The following is a 26,983-nucleotide window of genomic DNA, read 5'->3' as shown; positions in this document are numbered from 1 at the left end:
CTCTCTCTCTCTCTCTCTCTCTCTCTCTCTCGCATTTGCTCTCTCTCTCGCTCGCATTTGCTCTCTCGCTCTTTCTCTCTTTCTCTTGCTTGCTCTTTCTCTTTCTCTCTCGCTTTCTTTCTCTCTCGCGCTCTCTCTCGCTCTTCCTCGCTCTCCCTCTCTCGCTCTTTCTCGCTCTTCTTCGCTCTCTCTTTCTCTCGCTCTCCTTCGCTCTCTCTCACCTTCGGCGCAGGAAGACTTGTGTTACAACAGCTCCCCCAGCTGGATCCTCCATATGCCAGTGTCTTAGGGACATCATAGCCGTGTGAAATGATTGATGAAGTACGTGAAGCTTGAGATATACGTCAATAAACCTTTAACACGATACTTGATGGTATCTGATTGGTCAGAAGGTGTTGGTTAATTTGCTCTAGAGGACCCCTGATATATACTCTAACATATTAATATACCTTAGATCTTATTTTCTTTTATTCTAGTTAACAGCTAGCTGTGTGTGTGTGTGTGTGTGTGTGTGTGTGTGTGTGTGTGTTCTGACACAGGATTTATTATTTTTTTTTCTGTAATGGGAAAAGTTGAAGGAGCAGCAAATCAAGAAGCTGTCTTTCTGCCTCTCTGCCTCTCTGTATTTCTGCCTCTGTCACTGTCTTTCTGCCTCTGTCCCTCTGTCTTTCTGCCTCTGTGTCTCTCTCTCTCTCTCTCTCTCTCTCTCTCTCTCTCTCTAAAGTACTTTGGGATGCAGAGTTATTGGTACCTAAGCGAGGTTTGTTGTGATGATATAACAATGTCATCAATTGTTGCAGTAAACTTATGAGATTATTATTAACACGAAAAAAAAGTAATTAGAAAAAAAGTCATTAAAAAAAAAAGTCATGCTGAGCTCTTCATCTGCCCTCAACTTTACCCCATTCCTCCTCCTCCTCCTCACCACTGACAGGTGAAAAAGCATGAAATGAAGAATTCAGATGGTCTTTAGCCCTCACCGGTGTTTGGTTTTCAGCCCCGGATCCGTTTTCCTTGCCAGAGTGCATTTACATATCCTGCTGGGCGTGGGCATGTCTGTGTGTGTGTGTGTGTGTACGTGTCATTAGGACGCAGCCAGGGACCATTTGCTTCTTTTGTCATTGCCTTTGGGCTTTTCTTAGGAAAATGATGATGTAGAAAAGTTGACCTTGTTTGACTTTAATGCTAAAAGTGCCCTGGGCTCGTGCACACTCCTCACTGCGAGACCGAATACGTCAAGCCTTCCTGTGTACAGTGAAGCACTGACTGTGTTTTGTGTCGTATATCAGTGTTAATCTGGATCATAGAAGCTGCTGTCATTCTGCTCCCTTTATCTGGACTGCACAGTCTCTCAGGGCTTTGTTTTATTAATGAAGGAATTAATTCCTAAATCGTTTCAGCTTTTTAAAAAAATTATTTAGGCTCTCGGTCATCAACTGGATTTGAATTCTCTCTCACACACTCTCTCTCATTCACACACTCACACACACACACTCTCTCTCTCTCTCTCTCTCTCTCTCTCTCTCTCATTCACACACTCACACACACACACACACACACACACCGCGCGCAGGAGCACACACACGCTCTCGCGCGCGCGCGCTCGACTACACGCACGACACGCGCACGCGCTCACAACACACACACACACACACACAGCACACACACACACACACACGCGCGCGCTCGCGCAGCGCACACAGACACACACACACACAAACACACAAACACACAGCGCCGCGCGCTCGCGCGCGCGCACCAGCACACACACACAACACACGCGCGCGCGCGCGCGCAGGCACACACACAACACACACACACAACACACACAACACACACAACACACACACAACACACACACTCAGGCTCGCGCTCGCAGACACACACGCACTCACACACACTCGCTCGCGTCGCTCTGCGCGCTCGCGCACACACACTCTCGCGCGCTCACTCTCTCATACACACACACACACACACACTCATTCTCTCGCACACACACACACACACACACACACACACACACACAATATACACTATATATATATATATATATATATATATATACATATATATATGAAATATTCTATATATAATAAATGTATACAAAAGTACTAAGAAATGCCCAGAGTGCAAGAGAGAGGTTTTGTCTGGGGCAGAAAAGCTTCAGGGCCTTCAGTGCTCAGGTGCCCAGCAGTGAAACACAGGAGTGCTGGAGCTTTAAAGTCCTGAGCTTTTGAGTTTAGTAGGTAAAGGATTAATATAAGGGAAATATTTCAGCACAAGCATCAGTCTTTATTACCGATAACACTGAATGAAATTAGTCAGCTGATATGACAGTAGCAGCGTCTGGTAAGAGCGAGCGTTTTATTCCTCGTCTGTCTGAACATCGTTGTTGTTGTTTTTAAAGTGTGATAAGTAACGTAGCATAAAAATGCCAGTGACTTGTTTTTGTGTGCGAGTCAGTGTAAGAATGCAACCATCATTGTGTGTCTGGAGGATAGATATTCTGTAGGTGTGGCTGACTTTGTGTGTTTTGTGTGTGTGTGTGTGTGTGTGTGTGTGTGTGTGTGTGTGTGTGTGTGCGCACGCACATGCAGGTGAAGGAATTATCTCTACCCCCACACCACTTCCTGGCCTTGTGGCTGTGCCTGCAGTGTCAGGTGTTTGTCTGTGTTTGGAAGATAAAGGTTGGTCTGGTGTGTGTGTGTGTGTGTGGTTGGTGGTAGGGGGTGGGGTATTGGTGTGTTGGTGGACAAATGTCCGTAGAAATACTTTAATGTTTCGTCCTATTTAAATTGAAACTTCTTTGTCTCGAATCGTGTTAAATCGAGTCGAAATCACGAAATATCGTCCATCAGACAGGAAATATTATGTTATGGGACTGTTTTTCTTTCTTTTGGTAGCTTTTTACTATGTGTTACAGGCTTCGCAAGACGATACCGACGCACGAAAAGCGCTCGTTTAGTAATGACAGCGTTGCAGTATACGGATCACAGCGTGAATACAGCGATCGTAGCAACGTGTCCTCACTGCTAGGAGTTTAAAAGAAGAGTCGTGTGCTTGTGATGTCATGAATATAAATAGCTTGCTACAATAAATAAATAAATAATAAAATATTTTCATTTTATTTATGGGGGGCATGGTGGCTTAGTGGTTGGGGGTTCGATTCCCACCTCCGCCTTGTGTGTGTGGAGTTTGCATGTTCTCACCCGTGCCTCGGGGGTTTCCTCCGGGTACTCCGGTTTCCTCCCCCGGTCCAAAGACATGCATGGTAGGTTGATTGGCATCTCTGGAAAATTGTCCGTAGTGTGTGTGTGTGTGTGTGTGAGTGAATGAGAGTGTGTGTGTGTGTCCTGCGATGAGTTGCCACTCCGTCCAGGGTGTATCCTGCCTTGATGCCCGATCACGCCCGATGACGCCTGAGATGGGCACAGGCTCTCAGTGACCCGAGAAGTTCGGATAAGCGGTAGAAAATGAGTGAATGAAGTCCCGACAAAAACAAGACAGGTGCGTAAACATTTAAGAAGGTCGTGTAAGGAATGAGCCGATACTGTGAACTTCACATCATTTTGTAAAGCCAGTGTTTACCTGATCATCATAAACGCTCGTCGTCTCCGTCGTAATCATGACTGCTTCCTTCTTCCCAGAGGAAAGTAAGGCGAATGTTTCCAGGTGAGAAAACAAAACAAAAACACGACGCACGCGTCTCATGGAAACCCTGTAGAGTTCAACCAATCAGATTACAACTACAAAACGTTTCCGATTTCGTGTGCCGTATGCATCAGATGATCAGCCAGCGGTTCGTGTGTGTCTGAGACCGAGATTAGACTAATATAATATTTACATTATACATTACGCCAGAGGTCTGCGTTCATGTCGCACATATTTGAGGTCGTATGCAGCTTTGATAAAAACACCACATGCAAACCAGTATGGTGAATATATTATTACGACTTGTTCACCGTTTACTATACAGGAGACACTTTACACCAGTGGTCCCCAACATTTTTTCACCGCGGACTGATCAATGTTTGATAATTTTACCGCGGCCCGCTGGGGTGGGGGCTATCCAATTAAATTGAAATTAATCATTTCAATTTAATTGTATTTAAACATGCCTTTTTAACTCACTACAACGCTAAATCAACGAGAACCCTGAGCTTGTTTCTTTACAACGAGACGGTTCCATCTGGGGTAATAGGAGACAATGACACCCGAAGTGTGTTGCTTATGTCCAGTTTATTCCGTTGTTTTGTTTTGGTTGCCGTCACTGCAGAAAACCTCGCTTCACACAGACAGCATGTCGGAAATGGTGATAGTGATGTAAGTGCTGTGGTGACAATCTCAGGGTATTCCGCCATGACTTTAATCCAGAACACCGGCAGAGTTTCTAACTTACTAACGACGTCTGATTCGTGCTCATTTTTGCTAATTTGTGGGTTAAATTTGAGCAAACACAATATACACGTACACCAAGCACTGTTAAACATGACAAAGTACCGGTGAACAGAGAGAAGAGCGATACACACCTTCTCTCTCCACCAAAGCTACAACACCACTGCCGCTTGCAGCCGCTCAGCTCCAGACGTCACCTAAACCCGGCCCGATATCATGATATTTTGCGCATGCGCGGTATCGGTGCGGCTTTAGGTGATGTCTCTCAGCTCCCGGTTAACCTCTCGTCCATGGAAAGTCGCACAAACCCGAGAGAAATACACCACAGTACCGGTCCGCGGCCCAGGGGTTGGGGACCACAGCTTTACACGATTCACACACCTACTACTGGACTAACGAGGGAAGGCGGTTCAAACGTAAGAAATTACAGAACAACATGAAACCAGAAACGTATAAAACAGACTTTGTGATTCTATACAGCACCAAACGGCAGCCGTTCCCTTCAGTGGTCATTAAACACGTTATATACGTTCTAGTTAAAGTCTGTCGTAGTGCTTAGACACGTCGTGTAGAGCTGTGTACAGATTTGTTGGAAAGGAAGCAGGGGTGGTGGTGTTGGAGGAAAACAAGCAGTGACGCACAGCAGGGTTACTGTTACCGTCATGTTACAGTCAGTCATTACACCAAACTTTTCCAATGCTGGAAATTTCTCTTAAGTGAAGAAGTGACTTAACACTTTCTGTAGCATCCGTGATATACAGGTTTGTCCCTCGTGTTAAAGTAGCTGCTGTTCTTTCTCTTCCAAGCCGATATTTTTCAGTAAGACTTAAAGATCAAAGGCGGCTCGGCACGTTACCGGAAAGTTCTCTATCGCGAAGGTTTCTGCGTCGTCAGAAAAAAAAAATAAAAGAAAAAAAGCTTATAACGAAACGTCGGCTCTTTCAAAACGCTACGTGAATTCAAATCTCCCGTGCGTTGTTGTTACTATAGAAACAATAACATATTAGACCGAGTGTGTTTATATGTATAAAATAAGTCGCAAGATGCAGAGTGTCAGAGCTGCTGTTGTTATGGAAACACTCTCTGACCAATCAGAGTCCAGCTCGAGGCATTTATCGTGGTGTCGGGGTAATTTAGTCATGTGACTACAGGGAAATATCCGTCCACTGAGAATTCGCTGTATCTTTATGAAGATATTTCCAAAATAAGGCACAGATCTTTTTTTTTCTTCTTTTTTTTTTCTTTTCTACACTGTGCCAGTTTTGACATGAAATGAGTTTGAATCATTTCAAGACGCTCATCGGTGTCAGAAAGTTCTCAAGAATCGTCAAAGGCCGAGTTTCGGAACTCGACGACACTGCAGTGAGCTTCGTGCTCTGCTCAGAGATCCCGATGAGGTGTGTGTGTGTGTGTGTGTGTGTGTGTGTGTGTGTGTGCATCTTAGTGAAAGCCTGTGGGTTTTATGCCACCGGTGCACACTCGGTGTGTAACTGTCAGTGACGTGGGAACAGTTAACTCTTTCCTAGCCAGGCTGCAGAGAGAGAGATGACTGGCTGTGGGTCGGAGCACTGACTCGGCGAGTACTGGAATGACAAATCAAACAGAAAGCCCGGTTACCTTAGAGGGGAAGCACACACATACACACACACACACACACACACACACACACACACACACGGTGTGTCTCTCACATACTTTCTTTCGTTCGTCTGTTTTTACATGTCACCTTTTGTCGGTGTATCTTGAGAGAATTGAGTCATGAATTTCAGTAAGTGAAGAAAACAGCACAGTAAAGATGTCAAATTTCGATCCCATATATTGACCCGATAAACCAAGACACATCTTTCTGGAAGAACTATGGTGTGTAAATGCCAGAACGATCAATAAACATCACTGAAACGCTCGTATCTTGGTGGGTGTGGTTTCTTCCGGGACGCCGACGCTCGCTCCTCCACAAGGCCCGAGGGTTTGTCCGTCACGGATGAGAACATCGTGACCTCTGAACCTCACTCGACACACACACACGAGGCTTTAGAGGACAATGTTACGGAGGGAATTAAACCCTTCACGATTTGTAGAACCGACACCAAGGTGCGTCCGGGATGTCCCGAAGACCCGACGTTCGTTCACGCTCGATTCCGAAGGAGACGACGTTCTGAAGCGTTCCCAGTGGTTTTGATGGGTTTTAAGGTATTATAGTGACTAAACATCTCACTGGTTCGATATCTCTGAATTACACACTCTTCACCGTGACTGTGACGGAGCAGGAAATGAATGACTCAAAAAGAAGAGAGATATTTAAAAAAAAAAAAAAGGAACAGAACTTATCGTCTGTGAGTCGTTTCCATCAACGCCCCCAAATTTATTTTCACTTACGATCAAAACATTATAGTTTTATATGTAACTATAAAGTCCTAAGCTCTGGGTATGTGAGGTGGATGTGAACGTGGTCTAGACGTGTTCTGTATCGTTAACGAGTTAAAGATGAACGACGTTAAATGAATGAATTATTCAAAGTAAAATGCGCATTGTAAAAATGTTCTCAGTACAAAAAATGGAACGGAAGTGAAAAGAAGGGTTATGGACGTGTGTGTGTGTGTGTGTGTGTGTGTGAGATTTCCAAATCATTGTGGACAACAGTATGTGTGTGTGTGAGATTTACAGGTCAATGTAGATGTGTGTGTGTGAGAGATTTCCAAATCATTGCGGACAATAGTGTGTGTGTGTGTGTGTGTGTGTGTGAGATTTCCAAATCATTGTGGACAATAGTGTGTATGTGTGTGTGATTTCCAAATCATTGTGGACAATTGTGTGTGTGTGTGTGTGTGTGAGATATTTACAAGTCAATGTATACAATAGTGTGTGTGTGTGTGTGTGTGATTTCCAAATCATTGTGGACAATAGTGTGTGTGTGTGTGTGTGTGTGTGTGTGTGTGTGTGTGTGTGTGTGTGTGTGTGTGAGTGAGAGTGAGATTTCCAAATCATTGTGGACAGTGTGTGTGTGAGATATTTACAAGTCAATGTATACAATAGTTTGTGTGTGTGTGTGTGATTTCCAAATCATTGTGGACAGTGTGTGTGTGAGATATTTACAAGTCATTGTATACAATAGTGTGTGTGTGTGTGTGTGTGTGAGTGAGATAGTTACAAGTCATTGTAGACAATAGTGTGTGTGTGTGTGTGTGTGTGAGTGAGATAGTTACAAGTCATTGTAGACAATAGTGTGTGTGTCTGAGATATTTAGCAGTCATTGTATACAATAGTGTGTGTGTGTGATTTCCAAATCATTTCTCATCATGTTTAAAATGTAAAGCACATTGTTGTTGGGTTTTTTCTCCTTGTCTGATTGTCCAGCCAAACCTCGTGAGCTTCCTGAGACTCGTTTGGAATCTGAGGTGGTTCCTAAAGTGGCCAGGATGACCGTCTCGGGAAAGAAGCAGACCATGGGCTTCGATGTGCCGAGGTACAGTACCAGCAGCTGGGTTCCATTTAGCAGAGTGCAGCGATGATAGAGAACATAAAAAAAATTTGGAATTCAGAGTTGAGTCAGTAATTCTTAGTTTTGGTAACTGAACGTGTGTGTGTGTGTGTGTGTGTGTGTGTGTGTGTTCGCTTTAAATATAAAACTATGACCTGCTTTAACATGACTGCACGTGATGTGCCTTGGTTATACAACGTCTCGAAAATTTCTCGGCCATATATGGTGAAGCTGAGGAATGATTCATATAACAATAACATTTATAGAAAAAGGGGGACGTGTGTGTGTGCGAGCATGTGTGTGTGTGTGTGTGTGTACGCAGTAAAACCACAGGAGTGGCTGCTGCTGATAGATTATTCAGATGAACATGCAAACAGAGAAATCCGCAGACTATCACCTCCCCACCTTAAACCACAGACCACACCCTTGGATGGGTGTGTGTGTGTGTGTGTGTTGGGGCAGAGGGGTGGATTATGGGGTGTACAGAGTGTTGGGTTGTGCAGGTGGATCGACTTTTATACACACACAACCTGAAAAGCTTTCTACTCTAGAGCACACAACTAAAAAAAAATGAAGTTCCTGATGTCCTTATGAGCTCTAAAGGGACCTGCGATCACTCGTACACTCCTAGTAAAGAAAATCACTCGTGCGCTGTTATTCAATTCCAGTTTATTTTCCTAGCACTGTTTATTTCCTTTCCAGTTGCTCCGATGTGCTGTACAGGAATAATAACAAACATGAGCCATGCTCCAGCTCCTAGTTTAGGTCATTAAAGGTCAGGGATTTTATAAAAGGGTTTTAAACTGAACTCTAATTTTTAGACCCCACTATTTTTTTCTTTTCTTTTTTCACCCAGCTGTAAACGGATAAGTAGTACAAATATAATTTATTAAGAAATAAGATCCACTTGATCGATTTTCTTTTCTTTTCTTCTGTCATAACACCGTGTTTTTATTTTATTCTTAACGTCGCACCTTTAAAATCTCGGTCCGTTTCAATACGCGAGCTGATCAGCAGAAAGCAAAAATTCTACTGACTTCTAAATATTTCACTTTATTTACTTACACCGATGAGTTCATGTGGTTGTTACAGTGGTTCATTCGTTAGCTATTAAAATTTCACTGCGGTGTTTTAAACCTGCGTCACAAAACTGCTCCGCGTTGTAAACGATGCCCAGGTTGTGGGTTTATAGAGAGAATAATTTGTCGTCTTGTCCACGCAGCTCGGAGGAGAACGGAGTCGGCCCGTCCGTCCGCAGAGGCGTGAGTCCAGAGACGACGGCGGGAGCAGCTCCGGAGACTCCTTCTAAAGCGGCGTGTGTGGAGGCGGAGGACTCTGCGGCCCCGACTCCGCCTCGCTCCACCAGCAAAAACAAACAGCAGCTTAACATTCGCAACGAGCTGGAGCAGAGGCAGGGAGGGAAACCGCTCCTCAACCTCGTCGTCATAGGTACGTCTTGTCCATCCGCATCCTCATACACGCCTTTAACGTCGGGTGCTGACTCTGTAGGGCTTTTCACACTGCAGCTAACCCCGGGCGTATCGTTGCTCTACTCCCTGCTTATAACCCCAGCTAGAGGACTGTGTGATGGATCTCTTCCCTGACGCAGGACCAGCACAGCTTTGTAGTTTCTGTACAGTGTGAAACAATGTGGTGTTATGACTAGTTGCTTAGCAACCGACTCCCAATCATGAATTGAACAGTGCGTCCCTAATCCGACGTGAAAACCGTGATGTGAGAGCATTTAACAAAAACAGCTCGGTAGCGCGAGGCGGCAAAACATCGAACATCACAAAATTTCACCTGGTAGCGCAGGATAAATACGTGACAGCGAAAAGATTAGAGCTCAAAAACACAACCAACTAAAAAAAGCCTCAAAATGATTCGAAAACCCGCTCAGATACGGAAGAGCAGACGTGAACTTTTATTACTCACCGACGTGAAAGTGCGAGACGAGCCGTTATTTAAAAACCGCCTGGATTTATCCAAACATAGTTGTCGATGCACAACAATGCAAATAAGCTGGAGGTTAAGCCAGGCTTTAGGTATGTAGAGTGTGAAACGTCATACAACTGAACCCAGGAATCCGTTTCCACGGAGTTTCTACACCCCAAGGTGGAGAAAGTGGTGTTTCAGCTGTAATATGGAGAAGCCTTAACGTTTCTTCGTGTCCTCATACATGTGCACAGGTCACGTGGATGCCGGTAAGAGCACGCTCATGGGTCATCTCCTGTACCTGCTGGGGAACGTGAACAAACGCACCATGCACAAGTACGAGCAGGAGGCCAAGAAAGCCGGCAAGGCCTCTTTCGCTTACGCCTGGGTGCTGGACGAGACCGGAGAGGAGCGAGACAGGTGAGTTTAATGAAGCACCAGATTTGTGCACCGTTTCTCGTCCTCTAGCTAAAGGTTTTTGTTTGATGCGGGAAGAATAATGGGAAATGCTGAGGGTGGAATTTGTTTCCAAAATACATCTTTTGAAACACCTCGCAGTGCCTTCGAGTCATTTCAGAATGACAGCAATTACAAACGTCCGACTCGGCAGCGCGGGGTGATGGGGGAAGGGGGAGGATTATGGGAACGCGCTGACTTGTCAAACTCGAGGACGTCCTGAGTCTGCGTCGCTGTGTGACTCTGTTTGTATACATCACTGTTGTTCTGGACAGTAAACTGCTTGTGTACGGCTGCAGCTTCGGCGTTTGGCCGCACACTTCACACTGATAAATGTTTCCTCCTTATGTTCTTTGTACTTCAGCAGAATTCAATTATTTATTTATTTCCTTTTTTGTAATTCATTACAGAGTTCCCATTAAATACAGTTTCATCCTTATAACTCTAAATGTTACTTTATTCTAGGTTTAATGTTATTACTTAGATAACATAATAATACTGATTAATATCTCTCTCTCTCTCTCTCTCTCTCTCTCTCTCTCTCTCTCTCTCTCTCTCTCACACACACACACACTATATCTCTCTCTCTCTCTCTCTCTCTCTCTCTCTCAGACTCTCTCTCTCTCTCTCATGTCTCTCTCATCACTCTCATTTAGTTGTATTCTCTACTCTCCTCTCTCTCATGATCTCTCTCTCTCACATTATGTTTCTCTCTCTCTCTCTCTCTCTCTCTCTCACATGATGTCTCTCTCTCTCTCTCTCACACACATGATGTCTCTCTCTCTATCTCTCTCTCTCTCTCTCTCTCATGATCTCTCTCTCTCTCTCATGATGTCTCTCTCTCTCATGATGTCTCTCACTCTCATGATGCCTGTCTCTCTCTCTCTCTCTCTCTCTCTCTCTCTCTCTCTCATGATCTCTCTCTCTCTCTCATGCTCTCTCTCATGATTTCTCTCTCTTCCATGATGTCTCTCTCTCTCATATGATGTCACTCTTGCTCTCTCATGATGTGTCTCTCTCTCTCTCTCTCTCTCTCTCTCTCTCTCTCTCTCTCTCTCTCTCTCACTGTGTCTTTCTCTCTCTTTCTCTCTCTCTCTCACGGTGTATTTCTCTCTCTAATGGGGTCTTTCTTTCTCTCACGGTGTCTCTCTCTCTCACTCTGTTGTGTCTCTCTCTGTCTCCATTGTTGTTTGTCCATTTGGTCTCTCTTTCTAACCCTCTCTCACCCCTATCTGTCTTGCTTTATTTTCTTTGTTTTTGTCTCTCTGTCTTTTGCTCTTGTCCCCTGTCTTGCCATCACCATCTCTCATCTCTGCCTTTTGTCTTTGTCTCTCCTTGTCCCTCTCTCTCCACTTTTATTTCTCTGTATCCTTCATTTCTCATCTCTATTCTATCTTTGTCTCTCTCTCTATCTCTCATTTCTGTCTCTCTCTCTCTCTCTCTCTCTCTCTCTCTCTCTCTCTCTCTCTCTCTCTCTCTCTCTCTCTCTCTCTCAGAGGGGTGACCATGGATGTGGGCATGACCAAGTTTGAGACCAAGTCCAAAGTTGTGACCCTGATGGACGCACCAGGACACAAAGACTTTATTCCTAATATGATCACCGGAGCAGCTCAGGTATAACGAATGAAGACTTTAGGCCTCATTGGTTGGACCAGTGACATGCTTGTCTGTTACTGTGCGTGGGTGTGTGTGTGTGTGCGAGAGAGAGAGATAGAGAGACAGATAAACAGAGTGTTTTAGTGACTTTGCAAAATTTTGTTTCTGAAAGTCTGAATGAAATCTTTGCTTTGTAGCTCACTGTGGCACCACAACTCTCCATATGAGTGTGTGTTTCTGTTTGGGCTTGTGTGAGTGAATGAAATTACTCACGGTCTACTGGCCGGATTTACTCACTTCCTTGCGAGTAGCTGCTGAGTAAGGTGTTTGGTAGAGAGAAAGCAGTTCTGTGTGTGTGTGTGTGTGTGTGTGTGTGTGTGTGTGTGTGTGTGTGTGTGTGTGTGTGTGTGTGTGTGTGTGTGTGTGTGTGTGTGTGTGTGGGGCTGTGGCTGTGGCAGCTTGTGTGTACCGAAAAAAGGGGCTTAACGAGGGAGAAAGTGTGTCTGTCTGTGTGTTTGAGTGCATGTGTTTTTGGGGGTTTCACTCTCATAAGCAATAAGCAGAGCTGTTTTTCAATCTCAAATTTAACGATCTTTTCAATGTTTTTTTTAAGCATGGGGAAATTTCTGTAGAATAAAATGCAAAACTTTGTGATTGTAAAAAAAAAAAGCATCACCTTCCTTCCTTTATGTAAGTTCTAAAATAACTAATGCAGAAAGCAGTCGGTTTTCAAAAATGAAGTGCAAAAGGAAACTAGTTTGCATTTAATAGTAACATGATCATCTCGTGACAGAGATAAATTAGGCTGCAGGTCAACAGTCAGGTCTCAAAGCCAGAAATTGTTGAGCGAGTCCATGGTGTTGACTCGGCCTCCGAATCCCTCACATCTCAAAGCGTCTGTGTGTTCATGGCTCCACCTAACAAGATACAGGTCATAAGGGATCATAAAGCTGCTTGGTGCCTACACAATATATGACAGGAGGGGTTAATATTAAATAAACTAGTGTCAGACTTTTACACAATAAAAGCATGTCATGGCTTTGACCCACTGCCAAGTGGATAGGTGGATAGATATATTATGTAGATGGATGGATGGATGAATGGATGGATGGATGGATGGATGGATCGATAGATAGGTAGATAGGTAGATAGGTAGATAGGTCGGTGGATGGATATGTAGATGGGTGGATGGATGGATGAATGGATAGATAGATGGATAGATGGATGGGTGGATAGATAGATAGATGAGTAGATAGATGGGTGGATGAATGGATAGATAGATAGATGGATGGATGGATAGATATATACATATGTAGATAGATAGATAGATGGATAGATAGATGGATGGATGGATGGATGGATGGATAGATATATACATATGTAGATAGATAGATAGATAGATAGATAGATAGATAGATAGATAGATAGATAGATAGATAGATAGATAGGTGGGTGGGTGGGTGAACGGATAGAGGGGTGGATGGATGAATGGATAGATAGATAGATGGGTGGATAGATAGTGAAGTAATTATACTGACATATGTGTCCTTTAGTGACACTTGATTGCGTAGGAAACCCTTCCACAATCCCACTAAAGGACGTGTCCTATTTTGCACGGGTTAGTATTGAAAACACAAGATCAACAATTAGAGTTGCTCTTACCTTGAACACAGGTGTCCCTCGAAGTCCCTCGGTCTTCCAACAAAGGTTCTGCTCCAAGTTCTTCTACTTAATCTATTGATTGAACCTTTCTCACAATGGGAGGCCTTGTTTTTTTTATTAAAAGTAGTGCAATACAAATAGATGTGTGTAATATATGTAAAGTAAAAGAAAAGAAAATTACAAACAAAAATCTCCTTCAAATAGTCAAACAATTCTAGTATAAGTAGAAATAAGTAAAAAGCAAAGATACAACAAACAAGGAAACACTCTCCAAGTGTAAGCCTGCGTCTGTTCTCCTGATGCACCCTCTATAAGCAATACCAAAGTATCACACACCCATAACTGGCCCTAAGACCCTATTTATACCATTTATTAGTATGATCTCATAACGGTCATTCTGCTTCTGTCAGCATATCGTCAGGTCTCTCATGATCTCACACTTTTGCAAAACATCCTGAGAAGTCTTCTAGGCTGCACGGCTGACTGTGTGTTCTTATTCTGCTGACACAAAGCCTTGTGATTTCCTTTTTAAGCTTTCACTGTTACTCTCTGTCTTAATATGTAAACATACTAATGAAAATTATATCATCTCTTAATCACATAATGGTTACATAAATTCATATAAAGGTAAATGAAACTTGTCGTTCTATAAAATGGAAAAGGAAACTCATGGTAGCTCAGTGGTTAAGGTGTTGGGCTACTGATCGGAAGGTCATGGGTTTGAACCCCAGGTCCACCAAGCTGCCACTGCTGGGCCCCTGAGCAAAGCCCTTAACCCTCAGTTGCTCAGTTGTAAGTTACTCTGGATAAGGGTGTCTGCTAAATGCTGTAAATGTAGATAGATAGATTGATGGGTAGATAGATAGATAATGGGGGGAGAGAGAGAGATAGATAGATAGATAGATAGGTCTTTCTGTCTGTCTCTTTCTCCAGGAGGAAATTAAAGCATCCAGTAGCAACATACAGAGAAATAAAATGATCACAAACACAGTAAACAAACACCGGATAGCCGTCGTCCTTGTTTTGTGCTGTTTTTGTATCGCTGGGCATCTAAACTCTCTTTGTGAGCTCATCAGTAATCAGCAGTTACACAAAGCGGGAGAGAAACCAACACACACACACTTTCTGTAAAATCAAATCATATCAAAAAACGCTTATACAGAATCTGTTCCCACCTGAAGTCATGCTACAGGAAGTGGAAGACATTCTGTACTGCATTTTTCAAAACACTAAATGTAGACATGTTGCAGGTGATTTCCAAAGAAAACAACTAGCAAGAATTGCAACACACATTGTGTGTGAGGAAATTTTATACTTATGTAGCTGACTTTTTTTGTGTGTGTGTGTGCGCTGTTTGTTCATGATAGCTGCGTTGAGGGTTTTCAGAGACTACCAGAAGAGTCAAATTGAAACTTATAGCCACATGGGCAGAACCGTGCCTCTGGTATAACCCCAAGGTTGTAACTGTGATGATCTGCTGTTTAAATGGTGTCGGCATCAGGCCTGGTGGGATCTGTTAAAGCGCAGCACGATCTCGATCCAAATTCTAGCCGATTCATGATGTCATTTTGCCATTTGCAAATTTATCGCTCACCCCGTGGTTGTGTCAATTAACACTTCTAAAGTGAATTTCAGGCTGCAATAAATAACACTTGACGGACAAAAGCGAAGCGATTTGCATTTTCCTAAGGCACATGAGCGTATGTTAGTTTGCTTACGTGGGATTTGGTTCAAATAGAGAATGTGAGCAGTGTGGGGAAATTTAAAGCTGAGTAAGTGTGTGTGGCTGTGTGTGTGTTTGTGATGGATGCCAATTTGGGGAACTTTGAGGCTGAGTAAGTGTGTGTTGTAAGGCGCTGTTATTAGTAGTAGTGGGAGAGGGATTTGAACCTGTGTGTGTGTGTGTGTGCACGCGTGCAGGCGGATGTAGCCGTGTTGGTGGTGGATGCTAGTCGGGGAGAGTTTGAGGCCGGGTTCGAGGCCGGTGGTCAGACCAGGGAGCATGCGCTCCTCGTTCGCTCTCTCGGCGTCACACAGCTCGCAATCGCTGTGAACAAGATGGACCAGGTGAGTAACTATGGCAACCACAACATCCACACTTACCACAGTAATGTCAATCAAAATTTCCCTCAGCCTCTGAGAACACCTTCTCTGCCTTTCTCCCATCGCGTGTGTGTGTGTGTGTGTGTGTGTGTGTGTGTGTGTGTGTGTGTGTCCTCAGGTGAACTGGCAGCAGTCAAGGTTCCAAGAAATAACTTCCAAACTCGGCCAGTTTCTCAAGCAGGCTGGTTTCAAGGTACAATGCCGTGTTTGATGCACAAACATGCAAGTTTTCGAACAAGACATGCACGAGTTTTGTGTGTTTGTTCTCCGAGAAGTCCATCACACAGATTTTTATCATAGAAATGACTCATTCAATACACTCTAGTTCAAAGTAACCTCGTGCTCTACAACTTCATCATACCAAGAAACTATCACGAGTGTGACGATTATCATCTGCTGATGTTCCTCTATATTCACAAATGAAAGAGAGAAACGATCTCGTCTCCAGAAGCCCCGCTCGTAGATACAGAGAGATATGCCGGCTGTAAATGTGTCTGAAACTACAGGAACCTTTTGTAAAGGGAACTTCTCCTGTTTTTTTGTGTGTTTGGTCAAAAAAAAATAACGTGCACAAAAGCATATTAAAAATAAATGTGAACTATTTTCAAAATCTTTTTCCTGATGAACCCAGAGTTTCTAAAGTTCCTGTTACGTACAACAGTCTTAATTATATTAAGATGATGATTATGGGCAAGAAACGCCCTTGGAGAAAAACGCCTTACAGAAAGCTGTTTGTGAATACAATACTGTGAAAAAGTATTTGCCCCCTTCCTGATTTTCTGATTGAGACCACAAGCGAATTTTAACATTACACAAAGATAATCCGAGTAAATGCAAAGCACCTTTTAAGCGATGATTTCATTTATTAACGGGGGAAAAAAAATCTCTCCACACCTTACGATGTCCTGGTGTGACCTTAAACAGGCCGGTCATGCTCATAAACCCTATGATGTGGCTGAATTACAACAGTTCTGCAAAGTAGAGTGGGCCAAAAGGTTTCCACAGCAATTTGAAAGACTCATTGGCATTTATCGCAAGCTCTTGATTGCAGTTGTTGCCCTCAAGGGTGACCCAACATGTTATGATGTTTAGTGGCAATTACATTTTTTTTTCACAAAATGAAAAAAAAAAAGATTGATCTAAATCATTTGTGTGCCAAAAAAACCTTTTAAAGATTCACTGTGTGTTCTGACATTTATACGTCAGAGCCAGAATTCACAGGAGCTCTTGTGTTTAATCGGACCAGACGGACTGGCCTCGGATTCCCATGTGTATTGACCGTGAGCCTTGGGCTCCATGACTCTGTCACTGGTTCACCGGTTGTCCTTATCGGGACCACTTTGTGTATATACTAACTCCTGCATCCTGGGAAGACCTCAGAAGACCCGATGTTTCGGAGATGCTCTGACCCAGTCGTCCGGACGGCACGTTGTCGCTCACATTTGTACCCTTGTCCGTTTTTCCTGCTTCCAACACATCAGCTTCGAGAGCAGACACCTTTCACGGGTGCCACCGTAAGGAGATACTCACCCGTCACTTCAGAGGTTTTAACGTTAAACTATTTATCAACACTGTGTCCAGTTTCCCAGCCCATTATATCAAGCCTACCAGCTCTGCTTTGTTGTTTGTGACATTTTATGTAGAATCACAGGATCGATTCTGTGGTTTGGTTTGCGTGCTCCGGGGTGTTTGTTAACACACTGTTTACGATGTGATTGCAGGAATCTGATGTCTATTACGTCCCCACCAGTGGTCTGTCAGGAGAGAATCTCACCACCAGGAGCACAGAAGCAGAGCTCATCTCCTGGTACAAAGGCCCATGTCTACTGGAACAGATAGGTGGGTTATGTCTTTGAGACTCAAACACTGAAGCTGAATTGTGTGTGTGTGTGTGTGTGTGTGTGTGTGTGTGAGTGTGTTTAACCATCTGGTATGAGGGACCAGTTTTGGTATATTACTACAAATAGATATTTATTTTCCACCAGTAACCCCACACACAAACGGTTACAGTGTCTAGCTTGGTTCCACTGACTGACCAAAAAAAAAGTCCCCAGACAGTTAATCCTGAGCTTCGTCCAAGCCGTCATGTCCTGCAGATATACTGCTGTGTAAAAGTGTAAAGCGGCGTTCACATACTCGGTCGTTTTTATTGCCGTGGACGCAGTATGATGCATCCGGTTCCTATGGCTGGTTGCCATGGTGATGATGTTTACCGTTGTGGGCACAGCTAGCATTCTATGTCAATTTTCTTGCCGCTAATATAAAACGTTCTGGAGGGAGATTTGACCATTGCATGTGTAAAAAAACAAAAAATAAATAAAAAGCAGTGTTTATCTACATCGTGTCATACGAGGTAAAGGAGAAGCAGCGTGTGCTCTTCACCACTGTACTGTCTACCGTCCCTTTGGCTGTCGCTGCACCGAGTCGCTCCATATTTGCATAAAGTTCATCTTTATACAAACGCGTCACGCTGCTGTTGTGCACACGTCCACATCTAGACTCCAACGGTCACTGTCGCGCGTGTAGCCGGAAGCTCTGCTTTAAAATAAACCTCCTGCCAGTCGCTGTGTGTGAGACAGACAGAGACAGACAGACAGAGAGACAGACAGACAGACCGAGAGAGAGAGACAGGCAGACAGACCGAGAGAGAGAGACAGGCAGACAGACCGAGAGAGAGAGACAGGCAGACAGACCGAGAGAGAGAGACAGGCAGACAGAGAGAGACAGGCAGACAGAGAGAGACAGGCAGACAGAGAGAGACAGGCAGACAGAGAGAGACAGGGACAGACAGAGAGAGACAGGGACAGACAGAGAGAGGGAGAGACAGACAGAGAGAGAGGGAGAGACAGACAGAGAGAGAGGGAGAGACAGACAGAGAGAGAGGGAGAGACAGACAGAGAGAGAGGGAGAGACAGACAGAGAGAGAGGGAGAGACAGACAGAGAGAGAGGGAGAGACAGACAGAGAGAGAGGGAGAGACAGACAGAGAGAGAGGGAGAGACAGACAGAGAGAGAGGGAGAGACAGACAGAGACACAGACAGAGACACAGACAGAGACACAGACAGACACAGACAGAGACAGAGACACAGACAGAGACACAGACAGAGACACAGACAGAGACACAGACAGAGACACAGACAGAGACACAGACAGACTGATTGAGCGAGACAGACAGACAGAGCGAGCGAGACGGACAGACAGACAGAGCGAGCGAGACGGACAGACAGACAGAGCGAGCGAGACGGACAGACAGACAGAGCCAGACAGACCGAGCGAGACAGACCGAGCGAGACAGACAGACAGACAGACCGAGCGAGACAGACAGACAGACCGAGCGAGCGAGACAGACCGAGCGAGCGAGACAGACAGAGCGAGCGAGACGGACAGACGGACAGACAGAGCGAGCGAGACGGACAGACAGAGCGAGCGAGACGGACAGACAGACAGAGCGAGCGAGACGGACAGACAGACAGAGCGAGCGAGACGGACAGACAGACAGAGCGAGCGAGACGGACAGACAGACAGAGCGAGCGAGACAGACAGACCGAGCGAGCGAGCGAGACAGACAGACCGAGCGAGCGAGCGAGACAGACAGACCGAGCGAGCGAGCGAGACAGACAGACCGAGCGAGCGAGCGAGACAGACAGACCGAGCGAGCGAGCGAGACAGACAGACAGACCGAGCGAGCGAGACAGACAGACAGACAGACCGAGCGAGCGAGCGAGACAGACAGACAGACCGAGCGAGCGAGCGAGCGAGACAGACAGACAGACCGAGCGAGACAGACAGAGCGAGACAGACAGACAGACCGAGCGAGTGAGACATAGACAGACAGAGAGAGAGAGCGAGAGAGAGCGAGACAGGCAGACAGACACAGAGAGAGAGAGAGAGAGAGAGAGAGAGAGAGAGAGAGACAGACAGAGAGAGAGAGAGCGAGACAGACAGGCAGACAGACACAGAGAGAGCGAGCGAGCCCCTTTAGGCTTCCTCATTTTTCACACAAATTGTCTTATTATTGGGTCTGTAAATAAAGCGACCAAAATAAGATGACCAAATGTTAGTCAACAACAAAAAAAAATGAAACAGGACAGAAAAAACAGGACAAAAAAAAGAGCTGTTGAGATTCTTGGTAAATGGCTTTCTGACGATTTCTCCTGAATCAGTCTGGTCATTTTCTTGTAAGTTAGTGGCTTTATGAAGGTAAGTGAAGCTGGAGTCACCCACGTGTTATTATTTGGGATCATGTACTGTATATATCCGTGTATCACCTTACCCAGAAGAAGACGTGTTCACGACACAGAGCATGTATCGCTTTGTTCGCTAAACAGGAGGCGAGCGTATTAAAATTCAGTGGCAAACCGCCCCATTTTATTTATTTATTTATTTATTTTAGTCATTTATTGCTGATATTTAACGTGCAAAAATATTTTCTTTCACTTATTTTCTGGCTTAAACTCCAGTTATCTTCGTGTGAGCGCCGAGTCGCTACAGACATTTTGACAAATACTTTCAGCGTATCACATTATCAGTCTCAAGGCTGATTCAAACAAAATATATGTTTAAATAAAGTCATTTAAAATTTCTTTTTCTTTTTTTTTCTTTTTTTTTCTTCTTTTTTTCTTTTTTTTTGGAAATTTGGAAGTTTATTTGACGGTTTTTCTTTCCTAATTTATAGCATAGACACAAACCGATCTGTCAATTGAAAAGAAAGAAAAAGCTTAAAATTAGTAAAAGCTTCTACAAACGTTTAGGATCTTATATTTGATTTATAATAATGTGGAATTTTCAATATTTTTACAAAATAGTATATTTATACTACTGTGACTGTAATGAAGCAGTTATTGAAGAAAGAAAAACAAACAAACAAATAAATAAATATTAAATAAGATTAAAAAAAAGTAAATAGCAAAAAGAAACACACAAATAAATAAGTAAATAAATAAATAAGTAAATAGGCAAATAAATAAATAAGTAAATAGGCAAATAAAAAGTAAATAAATAAGTAAATAAATAATTTAATAGTACTTTTTTTTCCCCCTCGAGTCCTTTGGGAATCCGGTTTCAAATCTATAATGGAGTTGAAATGATGGATTTGGAGCTTAAAATCACGAACAAGGAACATCACTGTGGCTCAAATTAATCCTGCCCTCTACTTAAAGTCTTTAATAAATTAAAACTCGTTTCTTCTTCTGTAGGTTCTGTGGTCCTGTACCGCTACAGCGCTACCGCTAACGCTCAGGGTCCATTACAGGTGTTTCTGTTAAAGAGGACAGATATCCTCGTACCAATGAATCTTTTAGAGAGACAAAGTCCGTGTCTAATGCGTCGTTCTTATTAGTAGAGAGGTTTTAGTATCATTAACATTCCACGTTGTTGTAGGAACCAGTCACCGTTCATGTAGGAACAAGTTGCATGACAAGTGCAGAGAAAAACACAAAACACAAGCAGGCCTGTTTTTTTTAGCATTATGCAAACGATCAGAAATACAAAATCATCAGGACCGCGTTAGGTGGCTTCTTGTGTGCGTGTATAAAGGGTGTGTCGTCACTACATCCGTGCTATAAATGTTATCCTGTCCGTCGGTCTCACTGCATAAAGCGGACACTTGTTTTTTTTTTTGTCTTTTGGGTTTTTTTTTATACCTTGTGGTTGCTGCAAAGCTGTGCACGGTTTGCAAGAAGGTGTGTCAGAATGTGCACGAGTGACAACACGGAGGTTTTCACGCTGCTTTATCTTGCTCTGATTTACAGCTTGTTTTCTTTTGTCTTTTTCTTTTCTTCAATCTGTCTATTTAAACTTCGTAGGACTTTAATAATGTCAATTGTTTAAACTATTGCATTTGAATACCGAGGTTGTGAACATGGACAGAAAGGAGAGCAGGGCAGTTTGTAGATTTGCCTGCCCTCTACAGGCTGCGAGGAGAATAGCGCTTTGAATTAAACAGTCCTGTGGACACCCCCCACACACACACACATCCTGTGGAGAATATATAATACTCATATAGTCGACGTCTAGACTGTAAGAAAGTGAAAATGGCGACTCTGTGGCCGAACGTCTGCGCGCACATGACCCCTATACTCATGAGATCCTCACTTTATTTTGGAGAAGGTTTTTCGCTAGATGTCGGAGCGTGACTGTGGGGATTAGTGTTCATTAGTGAGCACAGACTCTGATGGAGGGTCTGGGGTTCAGTCGGCGATCAACGGTGTTCAGTGGGGTCTCGACACTCGAGTTCTTCCACTCCAACATTCACACCATGTCTTCATGGAGCTCTGTGCTTTGTGCACAGGGGCATTGACCCTGTGAGGATCCTGAGGCATCTAGAGATGTAGCAGCTCCAGTGGAGATGCCAACTCCATGTGGGGTTTGAGGACAACAACCTCATCATCAATACACAATTGTCAGTTATTCTTAATAGCACTCTCTGATGTTTATAACAGTTTATAATCGCACCCTCCGGGGTCACCCAAATGAGGATGAGGTTCACTTTTGAGTCTGGTTCCTCTCAAGGTTTCTTCCTCTTCCATCTAAGGGAGTTTTTCCTCACCACAGTCACGTCAGTCACCTCAGTCTTGTTCGTTAGGGATAAATACAAACACGTTTAAATACAAGTCTAATAATCTTTTTTTTTATTCCATCGATAAAAGCGTTATACGAATACATTTAAATTGAACCATATCATTTGTATCGTTACTTGATGAATGAGGCAGTAACCAACACAGCAGTCTGTAGAAAACACAGACTTAGATTTCTTTATGCACAAAGTGTGATTCATTTTTGTCTCCGCTATTCGCCATCAAAGTGAAATCAGTTGTAAGAAGATTCCAGGTGTCAGATTGTCCATTACATCATCATCAAAACACTATGTGCTTACACACACAGCACAGACGACAACAGACAAAACCTTTAAACCGCCCGGTAATAAGACAGGAAGTTTACTCGACGTGAACGGACGACGAATCGGCGATCGTTTCCATAACAACCGCTGTGTAAAAAGACGACGACCGAGTTCAGGTTTAGATGCGAGAACTGATTTCTAGTGTCTTAATGTAAACTTTAAATGTCGCATTTGACGGTATCGTTGTTTATACTGCACCTTTAAGTTGTTACCTGTTCACATAAAGATCATACCTGAAGCATTAATCCTTTAAAACTTCACTCGTTTAAAGCCTCCCTCGTTTCTGATCTCGGATCTTCTTGTGTTCTCTCTCTTGTTCTTTTTCAGACTCTTTTAAAGCTCCTCAGAGGTCAGTGGAGAAGCCCTTCAGACTCTGCGTGTCGGACGTCTTTAAAGGTCAGCGGCATGAATCCACCCTCACAAACACATCTTAAACTTCCTTACAGTGACCGAAAGAGTACTTTCTCATAGACATAGAGTTTGGTAACGGCAGCGGCGCCGGGATGCAGATCTTTGAGTCTAAACTCCTGTCGTTCGCAGCGAGAAAGCGAATCGACTCACGCAGCCGAGTCGACACGAACACGCCTTGTTTGTTATACACCCGAAGCCTCTGAATCGATCCGGATTATTGGGCCGGCAAAATAAAAGAGAGAAATAAACTCTGGATGCGATGCATGACAAAAAATGATTATATCTAATATTATTCTAGTCATAAGCTATTTCTGTAATACAATATGCAGCCTGCAATATGCATCACGGTATTTAGTGTCAGAAGTAAGTGAATGTAATTAAAAGAAATGAATCAAGACTGAAAAGGAAGAAATGGAAAATTATCGTAAAAGAAAAACGTGTCAAAAGAAAAATTGTTGCCTTTTTTTTGTTTTTGTTTTTTTAACCCCCCCCCACCCCCCCCACCCCCCCACACACACACAACCCTGAGATTTAGTGTGAGACGCGTGTTTCTCCCTCTGTACATAAACTCACAACACCTGTAAATGAAACACCTTTTAAATGACTTCTGAACAAAGACAAGTTAAGGGTTTGACTCCGTTCACTGTCAAACTTTTGTGTGGAGGAGGAAAAAAAAATCCTGTTTTTATTTTAATACATCGCCCCTAGCAGGCTAAATAAAACCAGAACTAATTCTGAAAAACTACAAATTCTTAAAGTCCCGAATGTGTACTTTCAAATGTCGACTGCCATTAAACACCACGGTGAGAAATATTGAATCTAAAGATCAAATCATTTGATTCAAATAGCTCTGAATCTGATGAACGGGTTATTTGGTGTGAAAGTGTCGTACGGTCATTTTTCACACATTTTCACACATTTTCACACACACACACACACACCGCGCACGCACGGTGAGTGTGGAGTCATTTGAAAAGCATTACTCTTCACATTTCGCATACACGCTCATCTCATTTATTACTCATTCACACCATCACCCTGTTCTCACCTCTCAGGTCTGTTTTCTCTCTGAGGTACAGGAGGCCTGGCACTAGATGTTTCAGTAAATAAAGTTGACTGAACATTAAACATCAGGAAAGTTCTAGATGAAGGTCCGAAGTTTGTAGAGCAGAGATTTCTAGATCTTTCCACCCGCTCCCAAACAGCCAGGTCATGTTTGGTCTGGTGGCTGTTTTCTTCAGAGAATGACAGGAACTTTCGTTAGATTATTTAATTTTTTTCCCTCCTTTAACGGCGATCTGTAAAAGTTCCTGAGTCTGTGTGGCATATGATTTCAGATCAGGGGTCTGGTTTCTGTGTGACGGGGAAAATCGAAGCTGGCTTCATTCAGACAGGAGAGCGAGTGCTGGTCATGCCACCTAACGAGACCTGCACTGTGAAAGGTAACACTCTGTGAAAGGAACACTGTGTAACTTTCATCTCTACTCTTAGAGCGAAAGAGAAGTTGACTCACTTTTTCAAGATCTCGGGCTCACGTTAATGAAATGTAACGCTGCCCTCCGGTGGTAGCTCATAGATTTGACCCGCTTCCTGTCTCCGTCTCTCTGTGCAGGTATCTCTCTTCACGACGAGCCGCTAGACTGGGCGGCCGCCGGCGATCACGTCAGTCTGACGGTCACAGGCATGGACATCATTAAGATCAAGTGAGGAAATATTAAGATATGTAAAGATGAGACGAGGGCTTCTGAGCTTCTGAGAAACCGTCGAGCAAATGTAGTATATTTTCTCCTCTCCTGGTGTATTTTCTCCTCTCCTGGTGTTTCTCTGCAGCGAGACGATCTTAACGCGCTCCCGATGTCTTCTATTAAATGTAGCTTTCTTTGTCTTGGCGGTCCATCGGTTTCTTCTTCCGTCTCATCATCAGACCTTTGCAAAGCAGCTCTCTAAAGACGCTTATTTTAGCTAGTTTTAGGGTTTATTCGTTTGTATCACGTGACTGAAACAGGGACGTGTCAAACGCCTCAAGAGGATCAGATGGATGTTAAGAGAATCCAGTTCTGTGCGGCCCGGTTCTGCCAAGCTGCCACTGTTTGGGCCCTTGAGCAAGAATGATAGTGAATGGTGTCATTTTGCAACGATTTTACTGGAGAAAACACCAGTGAACAGAAATCATGGCAGGATGATTTAGTTTTACTTCCTACTTTCACGGGACCCTTCTTCTTTAGTGGGTTACTTGAAAGTGAACGTTCAGTTCTAGGCGTCACGTCTTATCCAGAGTCTTATCCTTGATGAATACGTCGATGCTGGTTTGCAAGGAGACAACATTTCTGTTGGAGGAGATGTAACACACAACACAGGAAGAAAATAAGTTCTGGGCCTAGGAAGGATTTCACCCGTAGTGTGAAGACGGGCGTTGACTCGGCTGTTCGGACGTCTAGGAGAAGTTCGTTCCAACACCTCGGTGCCAGAACAGAGAAGAGTCTCGGTGTGTGTGTGTGTGTGTGTGTGTGTGTGTGTGTGTGTGTGTGTGTGTATATACAGTACAGACCAAAAGTTTGGACACACCTTCCAAAAGTTTGGACACACCACCTTTTCAACAGGACAATGACCCCAAACACACCTCCAGGCTGTGTAAGGGCTATATGACCATGAAGGAGAGTGATGGGGTGCTGCACCAGATGACCTGGCCTCCACAGTCACCGGACCTGAACCCGATCGAGATGGTTTGGGGTGAGCTGGACCGCAGAGTGAAGGCAAAAGGGCCAACAAGTGCTAAGCATCTCTGGGAACTCCTTCAAGACTGTTGGAAGACCATTTCAGGTGACGACCTCTTGAAGCTCATCAAGAGAATGCCAAGAGTGTGCAAAGCAGTAATCAAAGCAAAAGGTGGCGACATTTTCAGTTGTTTCACACTTTTTTGTTATGTACGTATATAATTCCACACGTGTTAATCCATAGTTTTGGCGCCTTCAGTGTGAATCTACAATTTTCATAGTCATGAAAATAAAGAAACTCTTTGAATGAGAAGGTGTGTCCAAACTTTTGGTCTGTACTGTGTGTGTATATATATATATACGTTCCTTGTACCCTGAGAGATGGTGGGATCAGTCAAGCAGCACTAGAGGACCTGAGGGAGCATGGTGCTGTGTGAGGAAATCAGTGTTTTCAATGTGTTTATGTAGCATTTAGTTGGTATTTATATCTCACATCGATCCCTAATGATCAAGCCTGAGGTGACGGTGCTGAGGAAACACTCCCTGAGATATGAGGAAGAAACCTTGAGAGGAACCAGACTCAGAACTGAACCTCATCCTCTTTTAGGTGACACTGGACAGGAATTGATGTCCATGTAAATAATGGCCTTTCTACAACAGATTGTAGTCGAGCGGAATTAAGCAACCGAGAGCTCCAGAGGAACTAACAGGTCAGTCATTTCAGAGTTCACCACAAACCCAACACTAATTCCTTCCTGCCGAAGGCTTCAAAGGATCTCTGATGAAGACCCGAGCGTGCAGCCGACTGACACAACAATGGTTCGGAGACGGTGTGAAGGTCTCGAGGAGGCTCCAACCACAGAAACCCCCTGAGTCACTAACTGTCATTTATGTAATACGGTGTAAATTTAATCTGAACGATCCTAACTAAATAAGTCAGTTCTCTAGTTTTATAGGTAAACAGCTTCAAGTTTCAAAAATACATTTCTTTACCAACTCGTGTGTGTGTGTGTGTGTGTGTGTGTGAAAGAGTGAGTTGTATATTTTCCATGTAAACATACTAACTTGTTTACTCCTCAGTCTCTCCTCATCCTTCATCTTCACATTATTTATTCCTTCCTTTCTCTAGTGTCGGCTGTGTGTTCTGTGACCCCAAGGAGCCCATCAGGTCCTGCACTCGTTTCCGAGCAAGAATCCTGCTGTTTAACATTGAAGTGCCAATAACACAAGGCTTTCCTGTGAGTTCACTCATGTCGTCTGATCCAGTCCCTATGACACACTCAGACTTTTTATGACTCTCTATTTCAATCTATTTCTCTATGACTCTCTATGACT

At 43.7% G+C, this 26,983-nt stretch overlaps 1 protein-coding gene and 1 long non-coding RNA gene across 2 annotated transcripts in view; one reads left to right on the top strand and one right to left on the bottom strand.

The window, feature by feature from the left end:
- Nucleotides 1-26,983, top strand: part of hbs1l (HBS1-like translational GTPase) — a 35,515-nt gene that overhangs the window by 4,850 nt on the left and 3,682 nt on the right. Inside the window, exons 2-13 of the mRNA XM_047807369.1 lie at nt 2,513-2,687; nt 7,750-7,858; nt 9,096-9,322; nt 10,063-10,228; nt 11,761-11,878; nt 15,443-15,589; nt 15,744-15,818; nt 17,347-17,464; nt 22,851-22,919; nt 24,272-24,376; nt 24,547-24,637; nt 26,778-26,886. Of these exons, the coding sequence (XP_047663325.1) occupies nt 2,513-2,687; nt 7,750-7,858; nt 9,096-9,322; nt 10,063-10,228; nt 11,761-11,878; nt 15,443-15,589; nt 15,744-15,818; nt 17,347-17,464; nt 22,851-22,919; nt 24,272-24,376; nt 24,547-24,637; nt 26,778-26,886 (1,509 nt within the window). The remainder of the gene's footprint in view (nt 1-2,512; nt 2,688-7,749; nt 7,859-9,095; nt 9,323-10,062; nt 10,229-11,760; nt 11,879-15,442; nt 15,590-15,743; nt 15,819-17,346; nt 17,465-22,850; nt 22,920-24,271; nt 24,377-24,546; nt 24,638-26,777; nt 26,887-26,983) is intronic.
- LOC125140075 lies at nt 12,211-14,262 on the bottom strand. The gene is made up of 2 exons (XR_007139307.1): nt 13,523-14,262; nt 12,211-12,777 (listed from the first exon to the last, which is right to left on the bottom strand). It is a non-coding gene; the product is annotated as an uncharacterized LOC125140075 (long non-coding RNA).

This window comes from Tachysurus fulvidraco, chromosome 23, assembly GCF_022655615.1.
Source record: "Tachysurus fulvidraco isolate hzauxx_2018 chromosome 23, HZAU_PFXX_2.0, whole genome shotgun sequence".
NCBI classification, from domain to species: Eukaryota; Metazoa; Chordata; class Actinopteri; order Siluriformes; family Bagridae; genus Tachysurus; species Tachysurus fulvidraco.
The sequence above is the reverse complement of the archived record's forward strand: the minus strand, read 5'-3'. Positions and strand labels throughout refer to the sequence as shown.